General features: G+C 42.7%; 1 protein-coding gene across 1 annotated transcript in view; it reads left to right on the forward strand.

The window, feature by feature from the left end:
- Positions 1–359: 359 nt before the first annotated feature.
- METAP1D (methionyl aminopeptidase type 1D, mitochondrial) overlaps positions 360–17,921 on the forward strand; it is a 76,243-nt gene continuing 58,681 nt past the window's right edge. The window contains 1 exon segment of the mRNA XM_070358447.1: positions 360–431. Coding sequence (XP_070214548.1) covers positions 392–431 — 40 coding nt within the window. The 5' untranslated portion in view covers positions 360–391.

The raw sequence follows: 17,921 nt of genomic DNA on the forward strand, positions 1-17,921 counted from the left end.
ACGCTAGATTGTGCTTTATTTTTTTCCTCCCAACTTCACGTTTCCATGCACCAAAATGTTGATGCTACAAATATTGGATACCACGCTTACCTGACAGGCTTCTTCCATCCCACCTGGGCGCCGGGGCTCAGAGAGAGTGCGCGAACCGCTGCTGCAGCCCGCCTCTCGTGGCTGGAGCGGGCTCGGCCGGCCGCGGGATCCCCTACTGGCCCGGGTGCCCGAGCCGCTCCGCCGCCAGAGCTCCCGCAGTCAGCCCCCGGCGCGCACGCGCGCTCCCCTCCGGCGGCCTCGGCGCCTCTGGTTTTTGGCAGCGCGGCGAGTGGAAGGCTCCGACGGGCGGGGCGGGGCGGGGCGAGGTGCGAGAGTTTGTGGCCACGTGACCGACGCCAACATGGCGGCGCCCAGCGGCTTGCACCTGTTCGTCCGAAGAGGTAAGTTCCTAGAGGTGCGCGAGGGTTCTCATCGTCGCTCACTTGCTACGCAGTCGGGTTCAAAGGGATACACGTCCGCGATCGGACATCTCGGCGTACCAGATTGTGCTTTCAGTCCTGCGGACATATGCAGGCACACGTTACCACTTGTCACAGAAACAGATCCGCGTGTGTTCGTCACTTGCTTAGATCACGTCACGGCGTGGCATCTATTTGCAGTCCCTCATTGAGATTTATGGGACATTATCTGAAGTTTTCTTCGCCCACGTCAGCTGTGTGATTGGTGCAGCAAACTTATTTATTCCGGCTGCAGAGCGATGAACCTACAGTAACGGAAATGCTCCTCGACACTCAGTTGCCGCAGAGAATGCAACTTGTATCTATTGGCATTATCCAACACGTCTTTGGGGCAGCTTGCAAAATGTGATTATTCTCTTCCACTGTCTTAAGAAGAGGAGAAATTATGTCTGTTTAGCTTTAAATAGGTGTCATTCTATTATTCTTGGGTGGTGGTTTAGTCGCTCAGTCATGTCCGACTCTGGGCGACCCCATTGACTTTAGCGCGCCAGGCTCCTCTGTTTGAGGGATTCTCCAGGCAAGAATACTGGACTGCGTTGCCATGTCCTAATCCAGGGGACCTTTCCGATCCAGGGATCGAACCTGGGTCTCCTGCACTGCGGGCGGATACTTTACTGAGTGAGCCACAAGGGAAGCCCTTGTGTAAGTGGTGAAATTTTAGTAAATGTGCAAATAGTTTTGCAGATGAATCTTTGTTGGATTTGAACTGGTTTCTGAATCTTTGTTGGAAAGAATTGGAAAGTTTTTTCAAAACTGGGGGAGGAAGGGAATTAAAATATTTTTAAGAACACTTTAGGTGTCAGGTATGTAGGAACAACAGTCTTGTGAGGCAAATACTACTTTCACGGCAAATAGCTACCATTTTTAAGTGCCTTTTATGTATTAATACGTAATACCGTGTTAAGCATCTTACATGTGCTAACTACTTTTTTTGAGCGGGGGCGGGGTGCCACACGTGGGATATTAGTTTCTGGACCGGGGGCGGAGAGGAGGGGAACTCCAGTCCCTGGCACTGGGAGTCTTAACTACAGAACCACCAAGGAAGTCGTGCTAATTGCCTTTTAAAACTCAATGAGTTCGGCATTATTATGTTTGCTGATGAGAAAAGCGAGACAAAGAGGTTAAGTAATAAGACCATGATTGCACAGATTGTAAGAGGCAAAATGGGCATTTGAATATGACTCTGATTTTTTTTAAGGGTTCATTCCTCTGTCCTGCATGGCATGGTCTCTTCACAGAAATCAGTGTGCAAAGTAGAAAATCAGAGACAGGACAAATATGATGAGTGTGTGTGAAAAGTAAAGAGAAAGATGTTTTTAGAGAAGAAGGAGGTTGGTAGGAGGATAGACCTGTTTTTTTGTGTGTTAGTGGAGTGAGGAACCTCGGGGAGATTTGAGGTGAGAGATGTGTAAAGGGACGGTGATGTAGGAAGTAATTTGGACCGGTTGGATGGGAGAGTGGAAACCTATGTGAAAGTACAGCCTTGTGAAAAGTGCACCAATTTACACCTCTTAAGATCTGGGCTCCAATCCAAACTATTTATTCATCAAGTTACTTTTTGTTTCCTCTTTTGACAAGAACTAATGGTGTTTAGACCTTTTTTAGGAACTGCAGGTAATGGTGAAGAGGATCTGGGCAGATAGTCAAGGTAGAGGAAGAGCCAGAACACACACATGCACACACATGTATTAAATGCATACACATATATGTATGCATGTGTATAGAATCTTTGTGGATTATAGAAACAAGATATTCATCATTTTTCTCGCTTATGATTTTGACAAATGATGGTTCAGACAATCTTGGAAAAAGCTCTTACAGAAAAAGCTGTAGTAATGCTTCCCATTACACTCCACGAGGGTTATCTTCTGACTCGAAGTGGAGGATCTTCTGATTAGAAGAGGGAGGGAAAATACGTCATCAGGAAGAAGTCTGGTGATGGGGAAAGCCCCTTTATGGACTATTCATAACTAGTTTTATGTTGCAGACAGGTTGTCTTGTACTACCTACTCTCCACCCTTCAGGGTTGAAAATGAAGGGTAAATTTATTGAGTCCTCTCTCCTCTTTCTTTCTCCTTTTCACCTTTCAGTTCAGTTCAGTCGCTCAGTCATGTCTGACTCTTTGAGACCCCATGAATCGCAGCACACCAGGCCTCCCTGTCCATCACCAACTCCCGGAGTTCACCCAAACTCATGTCTATTGAGCCAGTGATGCCATCCAGCCATCTCATCCTCTGTTGTCCCCTTCTCCTCCTGCCTCCAATCCCTCCCAGCATCAGAGTCTTTTCCAATGAGTCAATTCTTCACATGAGGTGGCCAAAATATTGGAGTTTTAGCTTTATCATCATTTCTTCCAAAGAAATCCCAGGACTGATCTCCTTTAGAATGGACTGATTGGACCTCCTTGCAGTCCAAGGGATTCGCAAGAGTCTTCTCCAACACCACAGTTCAAAAGCATCAATTCTTTGGCACTCAGCTTTCTTTACAGTCCAACTCTCACATCCATACATGACCACTGGAAAAACCATAGCCTTGACTAGATGGACCTTTGTTGGCAAAGTAATGTCTCTGCTTTTGAATATGCTATCTAGGTTGGTCATAACTTTCCTTCCAAGGAGGAAGCGTCTTTTAATTTCATGGCTGCAGTCACCATCTGCAGTGATTTTGGAGCCCAAAAAAATAAAGTCTGACACTGTTTCCAGTGTTTCCCCATCTATTTCCCATGAAGTGATGGGACCATGCCATGGTGTAAGATGCCATGATCTTAGTTTTCTGAATGTTGAGCTTTAAGCCAACTTTTTCACTCTCCTCTTTCACTTTCATCAAGAGGCTTTTTAGTTCCTCTTCACTTTCTGCCGTAAGGGTGGTGTCATCTGCGTATCTGAGGTTATTGATATTTCTCCCAGCAATCTTAATTCCAGCTTGTGCTTCTTCCAGCCCAGCGTTTCTCATGATGTACTCTGCATATAAGTTAAATAATCAGGGTGACAATATACTGCCTTGACGTACTCCTTTTCCTATTTGGAACCAGTCTGTTGTTTTATGTCCAGTTCTAACTATTGCTCCCTGACCTGCTTATAGGTTTCTCAAGAGGCAGGTCAGGTGGTCTGGTATTCCCATCTCTTTCAGAATTTTCCACAGTTTATTGTGATCCACACTGTCAAAGGCTTTGGCATAGTCAATAAAGCAGAAATAGATGTTTTTCTGGAACTCTCTTGCTTTTTCCATGATCCAGTGGATGTTGGCAATTTGATCTCTGGTTCCTCTGCCTTTTCTAAAACCAGCTTCAACATCAGGAAGTTCACAGTTCACGTATTGCTGAAGCCTGGCTTGGAGAATTTTGAGCATTACCTTACTAGCGTGTGAGATGAGTGCAATTGTGCGGTAGTTTGAGCATTCTTTGGCCTTGCCTTTCTTTGGGATTGTAATGAAAACTGACCTTTTCCAGTCCTGTGGCCACTGCTGAGTTTTCCAAATTTGCTGGCTTATTGAGTGCAGCACTTTCACAGCATCATCTTTTAGGATTTGAAATAGCTCAACTGGAATTCCATCACCTCCACTAGCTTTGTTCGTAGTGATGCTTTCTAAGGCCCACTTGACTTCCCATTCCAGGATGTCTGGCTCTAGGTCAGTGATCACACCATCGTGATTATCTTGGTCGTGAAGCTCTTTTTTGTACAATTCTTCTGTGTATTCTTGCCACCTCTTCTTAATATCTTCTGCTTCTGTTAGGTCCATACCATTTCTGTTCTTTATCGAGCCCATCTTTGCATGAAATGTTCCCTTGGTATCTCTAATTTTCTTGACGAGATCCCTAGTCTTTCCCATTCTGTTGTTTTCCTCTATTTCTTTGCATTGATCGCTGAGGAAGGCTTTCTTATTTCTCCTTGCTATTCTTTGGAACTCTGCATTCAGATGCTTATATCTTTCCTTTTCTCCTTTGCTTTCCGCTTCTCTTCTTTTCACAGCTATTTGTAAGGCCTCCCCAGACCTTCACCCCTTTAGATTGATGTAAATTAATCCACTCTAAGTCTTTGGGCCAGTATTTATCATCAGCAGCTGTGTGCACATTTCCCTCCTGGAAAATGGGAAGAAGAGACTTTTTAACTGCTTAAGAAGGGCATAAGGGCCTTGAGCCCTGAGGCACGGCCATACTTGTTCTCTTCCGTCGTGAGCTAAGGGATGGATTAAAACTATGAGTAGTGACGTTGGCAAGGGGAAAGGACATATTAGTCTCTTGGAACATAGAGAGAAGGTAACAAGCCCTTTAGGGATGGAACTGTTCCTAGTATTAACACTGGCAGTAAATCCCAGATCATGGTGCAGAATCCCTAACGGGGTCCCAGGAACTTTGTTTAATCTCACTCCCACCTCCCACTTTATTAGAATCTTTGTTCCAGCTCCCAAAGCTTCCATGTGAGATTCTTAGGTTGCACAGTGAGTATGGGAAGGAAAAGTGTGGGGCAGGCAAAGACGGAGGCATGTTTTCTCTTTTACACTCATGTGCCTTTTATGAGCCAGTCTCTCCTGGCTTGCCCCTTTTCTCTGATTTTCCTGGACTTTCACTAGGCTTTTCTTCTGCTTCTAGGTTTATAAATATTAGTGTTCCCTAAGATTCTGTTCTAAGCCCTCATCCCTGTTTCCTTTCCTGATTGTCAGCAATCATGTTTACCCACCTCAAATGACTGCCAAATCTATACAATTTAAAAAAAAAATCAGCAGAATACCCCCTAGAACCGAACACTGGGCCTTAACTCCCTCTCTCTGTTAAGCATCTTTTCCTGATGTCTCACAGGTCCCTTAAATTCAACAAGTTCAACATGGAAGTGAGTATTTTCCCCCATGTCTTCTGCTTCTCCATTATATACTCTGTCTCCATCACTGGCATCACCCTCCAGGCACTACCTCAGTATAAGCATGTAAGTTCTTTTGGTCCTTCCCACCGCCTTCAGCGTCTATGTTCAGTGAGTCAGTAAATCCCATTTCTTGGATGCCTCCAGCTTTTTGCATGGTCTGGGTACGAGTCTTTACCGTCCCTTGTAATTAGTGTCCACTTTAGTCTGTCTTCTTCCCTACAACTGTCTTTCTAGAATTCAGGTCTGATTATGATGCTTCCCTACTTAAAAAAACAAAAACAAACAAACAAACCCCGAGAACTCTTCATTGCTGGTCTAAAGTCTGAATCTCTTAGGATCAAAGGATAACTCCATCTCAGCCTGGCCTCAGTTTACCTCTTCAGCCTCATCTCCTGCCACTTTCCTAAACTCATATCTGCTAAGGTTTGCCATTGAGTACCTCCTTAATTGCTTTGTCTGCTGTGTCCTTTATTCACCCAGCAAATCATTCATCCTTCAAGGCCACACTTAAATGCCATCTCTCCTTTGAAGCTGTCTTTGCTTCTACCCAGGCTGAACTAACCCAGTCTGCTTCAGTAGCACTGAGGTCATGCCTTTATCACAACGCTTATTACCCTGAATCAGAGTATGTACACTTATATGAAAAGTATTTTACACCTCCATCTCTCCTGCTAGAATGGGAGCTTCTTAGAGACAAGAATCTTATCTTCTTCATCTCTGTCTTCCCCAAATGTGGCGTACAATATATGTGCATAGTAAGTACTCACTTTCATAACTGAATGAAAGACCTTTCAGAATGCAACCTCCTGTAGAAATATTTGTGCACAAAATTTATATTGTAGGCCTAAAGAATAATTTATCTCAAAATGTCAGTTTTTGTCATATGACTGGCATAGATGGTGACTTCATTCCCTGCCCACCTCTTTTATGTTCCATCTCCCTCCAAGATTATTTTTAGGCAATTTTACTTCTGGACACCTTTTTCGGCAACTGTGAGAATTTTGTTCCATGGAATTTGAGTTGTGAGTCAGACTTATTAGAGATAATTAGGAAAAAGAGGTTGGGAAAAGGGAAGGGAAGAGATTTGAAAGAGAAGCGCTTGAGGTGTAAGCAGTGTAGAAGGCTTATGGAAGTGTAAGCATGAAGAAAGCTTATGGAAGTAAACCTGTGGAGCGAACTGAAACCAGCGAGAGGAGAGGGGGCAGACTGTGAGTAAGTCCAGCAGAAAGCCTAAGAAAGGCACAGTTGGTGGGTATGTGAAATAGTTTGGCCTTGCCAGAGGGCTGTGTGGCCACGTGTATCAAGGTGTAAGGTATACATCAGATCAGATCAGATCAGTCGCTCAGTCGTGTCCGACTCTTTGCGACCCCATGAATCGCAGCACGCCAGGCCTCCCTGTCCATCACCAACTCCCGGAGTTCACTCAGACTCACGTCCATCGAGTCGGTGATGCCATCCAGCCATCTCATCCTCTGTCGTCCCCTTCTCCTCCTGCCCCCAATCCCTCCCAGCATCAGAGTCTTTTCCAATGAGTCAACTCTTCGCATGAGGTGGCCAAAGTACTGGAGTTTCAGCTTTAGCATCATTCCCTCCAAAGAAATCCCAGGGCTGATCTCCTTCAGAATGGACTGGTTGGATCTCCTTGCAGTCCAAGGGACTCTCAAGAGTCTTCTCCAACACCACAGTTCAAAAGCATCAATTCTTCAGCGCTCAGCCTTCTTCACAGTCCAACTCTCATACTTTTTAGCTAACAATTCTGCTTTTAGGAATTTATCTTGAGAGAACGATAGCATGAGTGTACCAAGATGGATGAATAAGAAGGTAACTTTATAATAATAGTGATTGGGAAATATTCACCAGAATCTGAATCTGAAATGGCTTGGTAAGAGAATGACCAAATAAATTATGGTTCCCCCATGCAATGGGGTGCTATGCAGTCATTAAAAAAGATGATGTAGATGTACTGTGGACTGAAGTATTCACGCGTATATATGGAGGAGAAAAACCTGGGTATAGAACAGTAAATCCTACTTACATCAAGTTTTGCTTCCTTTTATGTATACATGCCCAAAGAGATATCTAGGATGATGTTCACCCAAGTGTTCATAGCAGTTATTTCCAAATGGTGAGATTGGACTGATTTTTACTTTATGCTTGATGTGTTTGAATTTTATACATTGAAAAGATAACATTTTTATTTTCCAAAGCTTTTGTTTAAACTGTATAAAAGAAAAAAGCAAACAAACAAATACAGAAGATAGCAAATGTTTGAATGGGACCAGATCCAAGGGGAAAATGTCTTTTACTGTGCATAATCTCTGCAACAAAGCAAAATGTCTATGTAAATTATAATATAGAAAAGGAACACCTTTACAATTTCCAGGATGAAAAAATGGTAACTGGAAATTACTTACATATACTGTAGTTTAAGATACATTTAAAGCTATTAATATTTTATCATTCTTTTTTAAGCATATATGCAAAATAGTTACAAGTGCTTTTGTTTATTTAAGAAATCTAAGGCCATAGATTTCTTTCATTAAGAATTTTCTTATGATAGTGCTTTTTCAAAAATTTAGCCTCCAGATAGCAGAGGGCTATTGTACCTCAGAAATTAGGTACTTTAAACTTTTGTCAACGACCTGAGATCCTTGGGAAACAGTGGCTGACTTTATTTTTCTGGGCTCCAAAATCACTGCAGATGGTGATTGCAGCAATGAAATTAAAAGACGCTTACTCCTTGGAAGGAAAGTTACAACCAACCTGGAAAGCGTATTCAAAAGCAGAGACATTACTTTGCCAAAAAAGGTCCGTCTAGTCAAGGCTATGGTTTTTCCAGTGGTCATGTATGGATGCGAGAGTTGGACTGTAAAGAAAGCTGAGCGCCGAAGAGTTGATGCTTTTGAACTGTTGTGTTGGAGAAGACTCTTGAGAGTCCCTTGGACTGCAAGGAGATCCAACCAGTCCATCCTAAAGGAGATCAGTCCTGGGTGTTCATTGAAAGGACTGATGTTGAAGCTGAAACTCCAGTACTTTGGCCACCTGATGTGAAGAGCTGACTCATTTGAAAAGACCCTGATGCTGGGAAAGATTGAGGGCAGGAGAAGAAGGGGACGACAGAGGATGAGATGGCTAGATGGCATCATCGACTCAATGGACATAGGTTTGGGCAAACTCCGGGAGTTGGTGATGGACAGGGAGGCCTGGCATGCTGCAGTCCATGGGGTCGCAAAGAGTCTGACATGACCGAGCGACTGAACTGAACTGGATGCAGCCCATGGGCGATTTGGAAAATACTATTAATAAGGAGCTTCCTGTGACTTAAACTCTATGTGGATAACCAGAGAACGGAGATGGATTTTTGCTATATGATATTTTTTAACAAATGGCTTTCAACTCTGTTATGGCTTGTTACTACATAAATTAAAGCATGCTTAAGTAACAATCAAATCATGGCCCCAAAGTCCCTAAAGTCAGACTTGTCCCTCAAGTCATATATGCTCCTATGTCTTCCCTCTGCCTGAGATCGCTTTCTTTCACAAAGTTCCTGTCTCCTGTTGAAATTATGAATCATAATGCACAGTACAGAACATGTAGACTCTCGATGATACTTACAGTGAAGTCGTTAACCAGAAAAAGATGTTGGCCTGTTTTGTGGACAATAATGGTATTCATAACATATGTTATTTGGAAAATACAAGTTATAGAGTATTTTAATGCAGTCTCATTTTGTGAAATCAAATACTGATATTCCCATGTGTGTCAAAGTGTATAACACAGAGAGAGAGAGAGAGGTGGGGTGAGGGAAATGGAATTCATCTAAATAAATATTCACAGTTTTATGAAATGCTCACTTTCCCCAAGCATTGGGAGTCTTTGAAAATGCAGAGTGGAAACTATATGCCTCCAGGAATTTGGCAAAGATGGGAGAAGAGTAATATATATGCAGAGTTTCATTTGAACATCATCTTTTTTGCAGTTAAAACAGTTTTTTCTTGTAAAGATTGGTTTTCTTTTTTAGCTTTTGAATGTGCAGAATTTTAAACATACAGAAAAGTAGAGAAAGCCATACATACCCATCACCTAGTTACAACAGTCCTCAGCTTATGGAGGCTTGTTTCATCTTTTTCCCCAACCACTTCGCTTCCCCAAGCTGGGTTATTTTGAAGCACATTTCAGATATAAAATTCCATCTGTAGATTCTCCATTATGTAACTCTAAAAGCCAGGCGCCTTTAAAAGTTTCTTCGTCTATTGTACTTAACAGTTCTAGAATTTGCATTTGGTTCTTTGCATATACATTTCTCTGTTGAGGTTTCCTAGCTGTTTACTCATGTCTTTTTTTTTTTTTTAATTTTTTCAAACCCCAAACTAATCAATACTTTAAAAAAAATCAGGTCTAGTTAACTTTAGAAATTATATTCTTAAATGCTTACAAGCAGAATGAAGTTTTTAAAAAAATACGAATTCTATAATAGATTATTTATATCACCTCAAGAGAAATCAAAGTTCAGTTTCTTTGGCTCTAAAAACAATGCAGAGATACAAATTTAGTTTCCAAACATCATGTTTCCTAGTCTGTGTTCTAACAAATCTCTCAATCTGTCTAAATGCTTATTTCAAAGTTATTTCTGTGTGCTGAATGGTATATAAAATGTACAAAGTTGTGTTCATATATTTAGTCCCAGGGAGCTAAGTAACTTTAGAGGACCACTACTCCATGTGGTAACAACATTCCTTGATGCTGCTGCTATTACTGCTAAGTCGCTTCAGTCGTGTCTGACTCTGTGTGACCCCATAGATGGCAGCCCACCAGGCTCCCCCGTCCCTGGGATTCTCCAGGCAAGAACACTGGAGTGGGTTGCCATTTCCTTCTCCAATGCATGAAAGTGAAAAGTAAAACTGAAGTTGCTCAGTCATGTCCGACCCTCAGCGACCCCATGGACTGCAGCCCACCAGGCCCCTCCGCCCATGGGATTTTCCAGGCAAGAGTCCCATCAAGTCTGCTAATATAGTACAAAGGCAGCCTAGACAGTGGGTAAACAAATGAGCATGGCTTATGTTCCATTAACATTTATTTACAAAAAAAGACAGTGAGTTGGGTTGGTTCACAGGTCTTAATTCGCACACCTGTGCTCTGCTTCTGCGTGGTTCTTACTCCCGAGGTCTCAGCTGATCTCTCTGGTTCCAGTTGTATGCCTGTGGGCCTTAGTGAGGTCTTTCTACTCTGGTTGGGCTAAGACTTCAACTTCTTCCAGCCCTGCCACCTCTGGAACCTCTACTCGCTCTCAGCCTTGCAGCAGCCTTAATGTCTGGTCGACCCTGTGTCTCTCTGTTTTTCAGAACCCTCAGTACCCTGCCTCGCAAATCCCAGCTGCTTCACAACCAACCCTCTGCTCTCTAATGAAACAGCAAAGTGCTGTGCTTGGCTTGGGCTCCATCTCCCAATGAAAAATTTGGGATGGTTTCCCCAGGCAGGACACTGCAACCCAGCTGGACTCCCTGTGTGTGTTTGTTTACCCTCAAGATTCTCTATCTTACATTGTTCAGCAGCTGGTGCCAAAAAAATAGCTCCTTCACATTTTGTCTAGTTGTTTAAGGCAGGAATGAATTCTAGTACCAGTTATGCCACATGGCTTGAAGAGGATGTCAATTTGTTTTATTCAGTAAGTTTATTTTCCCTTTTTTTTTTTCAGGAAATTTATTTGTTGAAGCAACTGGTTCATGTGTCTGCCCTAATGGGGCTTTCCACAGTCTGTATTTTGCTGATTGTATGGATATATCCAGTGGGGTCATTTAAAATGTTCCTCTAAGGACTTCCCTCGTGGTCCAGTGGTTAAGACTCCATACTCGCCATGCAGAGGGCATTGGTTTGACTCCTGGTCAGGGAACTAAGATCCCGCATGCCTTGCTGTGCAGCTGAAACCAGACTATTTCACTCAGAGTAAAAGCCACAGTCCTTATAATGTCCTGTAAGGCCCTACTCCTGCTACTTAACACTTTCTAACACACTATATGACTTACTTATTTGTCATGTTATTTTTTGCCTACCTCCTCAACTAGAACATAAGTTCAGGAAAGAGTTTTTGTTTTGTTCTTGGTGTAGCCCAAGTACCTAGAACAATGCCTGGCACATAATAAGCTTTCAGTAAAGATTTATTGAACGAATCAGAGAAAAGTGGCTGGTTAATAATGATACAATAAAATTATTAATAATGAATCTTTGAGTCAAATAACATGTTAAAATACATAAAGCAAGAGCTGTTAAAAATAAAAGGAAAAATGGATAAAAACCACAATCATAATAGGAAACTTTAACATGCCTCTAATTTGACAATTTAAGTAGACATAATAAGGTTGGATTTCAGAATGTTATTATTAGTAAATTTGATTTAATATTAAATTTGATACTTTGATTAGGGTTCTTTTTACAAATATACATGAAATAGGGCAAAGGATAGTAAGTTATGCCACTAAAAACCTTAGCAAGTGCTAGGAAGAAAAATTGTACATTCTGCATTCTCTGATCATGAAGCAGTAACGCACAGATTAACGAAGAAAGAGGAGATTTGCCTCAGGTGTTGTGGAGACAGAGAAGGAACCCAGATAGCGGGGGATATGTCATTTGCAGTGTACTGGCCTCGGAATACACAGTTCTTGTCTTCCATGAGTTCACAGTCCTTGGTGGAATCAGACATGTAAATGAATTTTGCAATAGAGTAAGAAGGATACACAGACAGAGGTGAGCAAATGGTGCAATGCGATCATCCAGTAGTGACTAAGGGACCTTCGCCTTCACAGAGGAGGTAAAGACGAGGCTGAGTCCTGCTGTGCCAGGAGGCCCTGGTCAGAGGAAGGAGTCAAGAAACAGGGAGGCCCCTGGTCCCAAGGCAGAGGTGGAGTGAGAGCCTCTTTAGCTTTCTGCGAGCTCTGCTGCTCTAATACAGCAGGCAGGCAGGGTGAGAACTAGGGAGCAGCCAGTTGGAGGTGCTCCTTTTGACAGTAGCGTGTACAGGATTGGGGAGCCATCTGAACAGGACAACCGAGGCATGTGTGTGAAAAGAGAGAGAGAAATCAGACTCCTGCTCCCTTAGTGTTGGAGGGATGATGGATGAACATGTAGATAGGTTTTCATGTGGAAGAGGGGACAGAAAATTGAAGAAGCTCCTTGTCCCTCAGTTACTTCAGTTTCTTTCTGTACATTTTTGCCAAGGTTAGAGATGAAATGAGGTAGGGGATTGGGAAATAGGAGGGAAAAAATGACAGATAATAGAAGAATTGCCCAGCAATGTTGAGATCCAAGTGAAATTAGAGACCGTGCATCTGCAGTGGCCCCATTCATTGTCACTGTGTGATTTTCTCCAAATGGGCATCATCCTGTGTGTATAAAAGAGTGAAAGTAGATAGTTGGATTGATGGAATTTTCCAGATGGATGCACTGGAAGGACTAGGGAGTAAGAGAAAAGGGGAATGGGGGATTAGCAAGAGGGGGATTGAATTAGTGAATCCTAAGAGTCTAGTCTAAGCTGGATATTTCCCAAGGGCAAGGACCTTGTCTATTTTTTTTGTTTTGGGGCTCATTATTATACAGTAAATAATCTGTAGAAAGTAAAAAGGAAAGAGGCTGATAATATGGGGCGGGGGGGTGGGGGAGGAGTGGTCCTAAGATGAGAATTTCCTGCAAGAGCAAGGAACAGATATACAAGGATGAGAAGTGAGGGAACGAGAAAGTTCGGTGGCAGTGGTCTTCTGAACTTGGGTCAGATGGTTTTTAATTTAATTAGAGAAGGAAGCCTAATACATATGACAACCAAAACAGTATGATAGTTTTATTTTTTCAGTCTTTAAAAAAATTCTCTTAATGGAAAAAATTTCAGCTCCCAGGAATATTGTAAAGGGCACCTGGAAAAGATTGCTCAAAAAGATAAAAAATTTGGGGAAGATAGAATTATGAAGTTGTCTATGAAATGGCAGAAGATAGTGGAACAAAACAGTGAATTTGTTGTTCAATGAAGTTCTTGGGGAAAAAAAAAAAACACAAAAAAACATACAAACCAGTATGATAGTGCTCTGGGAATAAGAGAGAAGAAAGATAATTAAGGGCTGGAGTGATCTCTTCACAGAACTGGGCCTTAAAGGATGAGTAAGATGGTTGGCAGAAAGGTGGAGTGGTGGGGGAGGGTCATTCCTAAGGGGGTAAGGCAGAGCAGTGATGGAGAAAGTGTGTGAATACAGGAAAGTCAAGACCTATTCAGAGGGTTCTGGAATGGAGGGTTTGGCTGGTGCTGAGAATTTGCAGAAGAGAGTTATAGGAGAGTCAGATTAATATTGGAAGTTAGGGCCAGATGATGGAGACCCTGAAGGCCAGCTTAGGGTTTATCTTACAGGTAGCAGAGACTGATGAAAGTTTTTGACAAATAAGTGAAATGGTGTCTCTGTTTTAACCTGACACTGTTTAATTCTGTTTAACACTGTTTAATTTAAACTGACCTGTTTAATTCAGGTGGTTCCCTGAATGACTGATGAGTGAAAACTATCACGTCAGTTGGGAGATATTGGCAGAAACAAAGCGATGGGGCCTAAATTAGTGCATTGACTGCAGGATGGAAAGGAAGAGACGGATGCAAGAGAAATGGTACAGAGAAGGAGGAATCAGGACCTGGGTGTTGGAAAGGGGACCTGAAAAAGGAGAGGAGCTGTCAAAGCATTAAAGAAGGAGTTGGCGCAAACAGAGAACCTAGTGAGGAAAAGAGGCTCAGGAGGAAATTTCAGGATGACTCAGTAAGGGTCAGTAAAATTGACCACTTGGAAGTCATAGTGACTTAGACCAAAATTTTAGCAGTGGAGGAAGAGATGAAAAGTGATGGAAGTGGCTGCAGAGAAGGGTGGGGATTCTTGGGTTCTTTTTTAAAATAACATCTTTGTCGAGGTATAATTCACAGATTTTGAAATTAAAAGACGCTTGCTCCTTGGAAGAAAAGCTATGACCAACCTAGACAGCATATTAAAAAGCAGAGACATTACTTTGCCAACAAAGGTCCGTCGAGTCAAGGCTATGGTTCTTCCAGTGGTCATGTATAGATGTGAGGGTTGGGCTATAAGGAAAGCTGAGCACTGAAGAACTGATGCTTTTGAACTGTGGTGTTGGAGAAGACTCTTGAGAGTCCCTTGGACTGCAAGGAGATCCAACCAGTCTATCCTAAAGGAAATCAGTCCTGAATATTCATTGGAAGGACTGATGCTGAAGCTGAAACTCCAATACTTTGGCCACCAGATGTGAAGAGCTGACTCGTTGGAAAAGACCCTGATGCTGGGAAAGATTGAAGGCAGGAGGAGAAGGGGACGACAGAGGATGAGATGGTTGGATGACATCACCAACTCGATGGACATGAGTTTGAGTAAACTCTGAGAGTTGGTGATGGACAGGGAGGCCTCGCATGCTGCAGTCCATGGCATGGCAGTCAGACACGACTGAGCGACTGAACTGAATTGAATTCACAGATTATACAATTCACACCTACTTAAAGTGTACAATTCAGTGGTATTTAGTGTACTCAAAGAGTTGTGCAGCCACTACCACCATCAATTTTACATTTTCATCACCCCTGAAACAAACCTTTTGTGCATGCTAAGTCGCTTCAGTTCAGTTCATTTCAGTTCAGCTGCTCAGTCGTGTTCGACTCTTTGCGACCCCATGAATCACAGCACGCCAGGCCTCCCTGTCCATCACCAACTCCCAGACTTCACTCAGAGTCACGTCCATTGAGTGAGTGATGCCATCCAGCCATCTCATCCTCTGTCGTCCCCTTTTCCTCCTGCCCCCAATCCCTCCCAGCATCACAGTCTTTTCCAATGAGTCAACTCTTCGCATGAGGTGGCCAAAGTACTGGAGTTTCAGCTTTAGCATTGTTCCTTCCAAAGAAATCCCAGGGCTGATCTCCTTTAGAATGGACTGCTTGGATCTCCTTGCAGTCCAAGGGACTCTCAAGAGTCTTCTCCAACACCACAGTTCAAAAGCATCAATTCTTCGGTGCTCAGCCTTCTTCACAGTCCAACTCTCACATCCATACATGACCACAGGAAAACCCATAGCCTTGACTAGATGGACCTTTGTTGGCTTTTGAATTATGCTATCTAGATTGTCATAACTTTCCTTCCAAGGAGTAAGCGTCTTTTAATTTCATGGCTGCAATCACCATCTGTAGTGATTTTGGAGCCCAAAAAAATAAAGTCTGACACTGTTTCCACTGTTTCCCCATCTATTTCCCATGAAGTGACGGGACCGGATGCCATGATCTTAGTTTTCTGAATGTTGAGCTTTAAGCCAACTTTTTCACTCTTCTCTTTCACTTCCATCAAGAGGCTTTTTAGTTCCTCTTCACTTTCTGCCATAAGGGTGGTGTCATCTGCATATCTGAGGTTATTGATATTTCTCCCAGCAATCTTGATTCCAGCTTGGGCTTCTTCCAGCCCAGTGTTTCTCATGGTGTACTCTGCATAGAAGTTAAATAAGTAGGGTGATAATATACAGCCTTGACGTACTCCTTTTCCTATTTGGAACCAGTCTGTTGTTCTATGTCCAGTTCTAACTGTTGCTTCCTGACCTGCATACAAATTTCTCAAGAGGCAGGTCAGGTGGTCTGGTATTCCCATCTCTTTCAGAATTTCCCACAGTTTATTGTGATCCACACAGTCAAAGGCTTTGACATCAGAGGGCAGACATACTGAAACCATACTCACAGAAAACTAGTCAATCTAATCACACTAGGACCATAGCCTTGTCTAACTCAATGAAACTAAGTCGCTTCAGTTGTGTCCAACTCTTTGGGACCCTGCAGACTGTAGCCCACCAGGCTCCTCTATCCATGGGATTCTACAGGCAAGAATACCAGAGTGGGTTGCCTTGCCCTCCTCCAGGGGATCTTCCTAACCTAAGGGATCGAGGATGTCTCTTACATCTCCTGCATTGGTAGGCGAGTTCTTTTCCACTAGCACCACCTAGCCATGAAACAAACTTCTTACCCATTAACAGTTACTCCCCTGGCCCCCTATCCTCACCAGCCCTAGGTAATGACTCATCTGCTTTCTGGCTCTGTAGATGTTCTATTCTGGACATTTCAAATAAGTGGAGCCACACAATGTGTGGTCTTCTATGACTGGCCTCTTAGGACAATGTTTTCAAGGTTTATCCCTGTTAAAGTATGTATCAGTACTTCATCCCTTTTTTTATTGCCAAATAATATCCCATTGAGTAGAGTATCACATTTCCTTTACTTGTTGGACATCTGAGTTACATCCAGTTTTTGACTCTTGCAAATAATGCTGCTGTGGACATTGGTGTGCAAGTTTTGTGTGGACATACATTTTGTTTTTGACATAGAGGCCCTGGCTATGTTTAGAAGCAGAGGGAAGGGTGGCAAATGGTAAGGGATAAGGACCGCTGGAAATCCTGGAGAGCAGGGGGCTTCCTAGAGAGAGAGAGGACCTGAAAGAGGTGGAAAGCAATGGAAAGCAGAGAAGGGGGACATGTCCCCTTGGAAGTGGCGAGAGTGTCTCTATTTCTACCAGAGGAGTGAGGAACACGTGGGGAGTGCTTTTCCTAGGAATAAAAAGACTTTGAAAATGTACTTTCTGATTATAAAAGTAATACAAAGAAGGCTGTATAAACAGAGGCTAAGAACGTGGGGTGTCAAATCAGGCTCCTTAGGTTCGAATCCTGATGCTGCTACTTACTAGTTAGCAACCATCTTGGCTGCCACACAGTTCTTAATAATAAGCCCTTCATAACTACAGTTGGCTCTTGAACCACACAGATTTGAACTGCACAAGTCCACTTATACATGAATTTTTTTTTTATAGTAGGTACCACAGAGCTACACAGTCCGCAGATAATATTTATTCACAGATGTTCTCCTGCGAGGAGGATCAGCACCCTTGAAACCAGGTTGTCCAATGGTCAACTGTATTCATAGTGGAAGTATTAAGCTACTATAAAAATATATAAAGAAGAGGGAATTCCCTGGCAGTTCAGTGGTGAGGACTCAGTGTTTTCACCTGAGTGGCCTGGAATCAATCCCTGGTTGGGGAACTAAGATCCCACAAGCTGTGTGGCATGGCCAAAAACCAAAAAAGTATAAAGAAGAAAGTAAAAAGTCAATCCAGTCCACCGTTTAGTTAGAATTGGCATTTCTAAAGTGTTTCCCCCCCCTAAGGAGGGCTGCTAGTAATAGAACCATGATTTCTAAAAATTCCTTCTACATCCAAGAGAAAGCTTATTAATTACTGAAATATTAATTTAGGAGAATTAACTTTTGAGGTCCATTTGTCTTTCACATTTGGATTCTATTTATTACACTTGTTTATCCTTCTGCTCAGCCTTGTGATGATTCTGAATTTGGGGCATCACATACTCTGTCTCTGTCATCAGTAAGATTATGATTTTCCTATAAGACCAAGTAGAAATAGGTCATGGATGAAAAGAACACCCTCGCCGCACTCCCCGCCAACTGGCTGGTGCATGCAGCTGAAAACCAGCCCCTCTAAGAATTGATGTTACA

This window comes from Bos mutus, chromosome 2 (assembly GCF_027580195.1).
Source record: "Bos mutus isolate GX-2022 chromosome 2, NWIPB_WYAK_1.1, whole genome shotgun sequence".
NCBI classification, from domain to species: Eukaryota; Metazoa; Chordata; class Mammalia; order Artiodactyla; family Bovidae; genus Bos; species Bos mutus.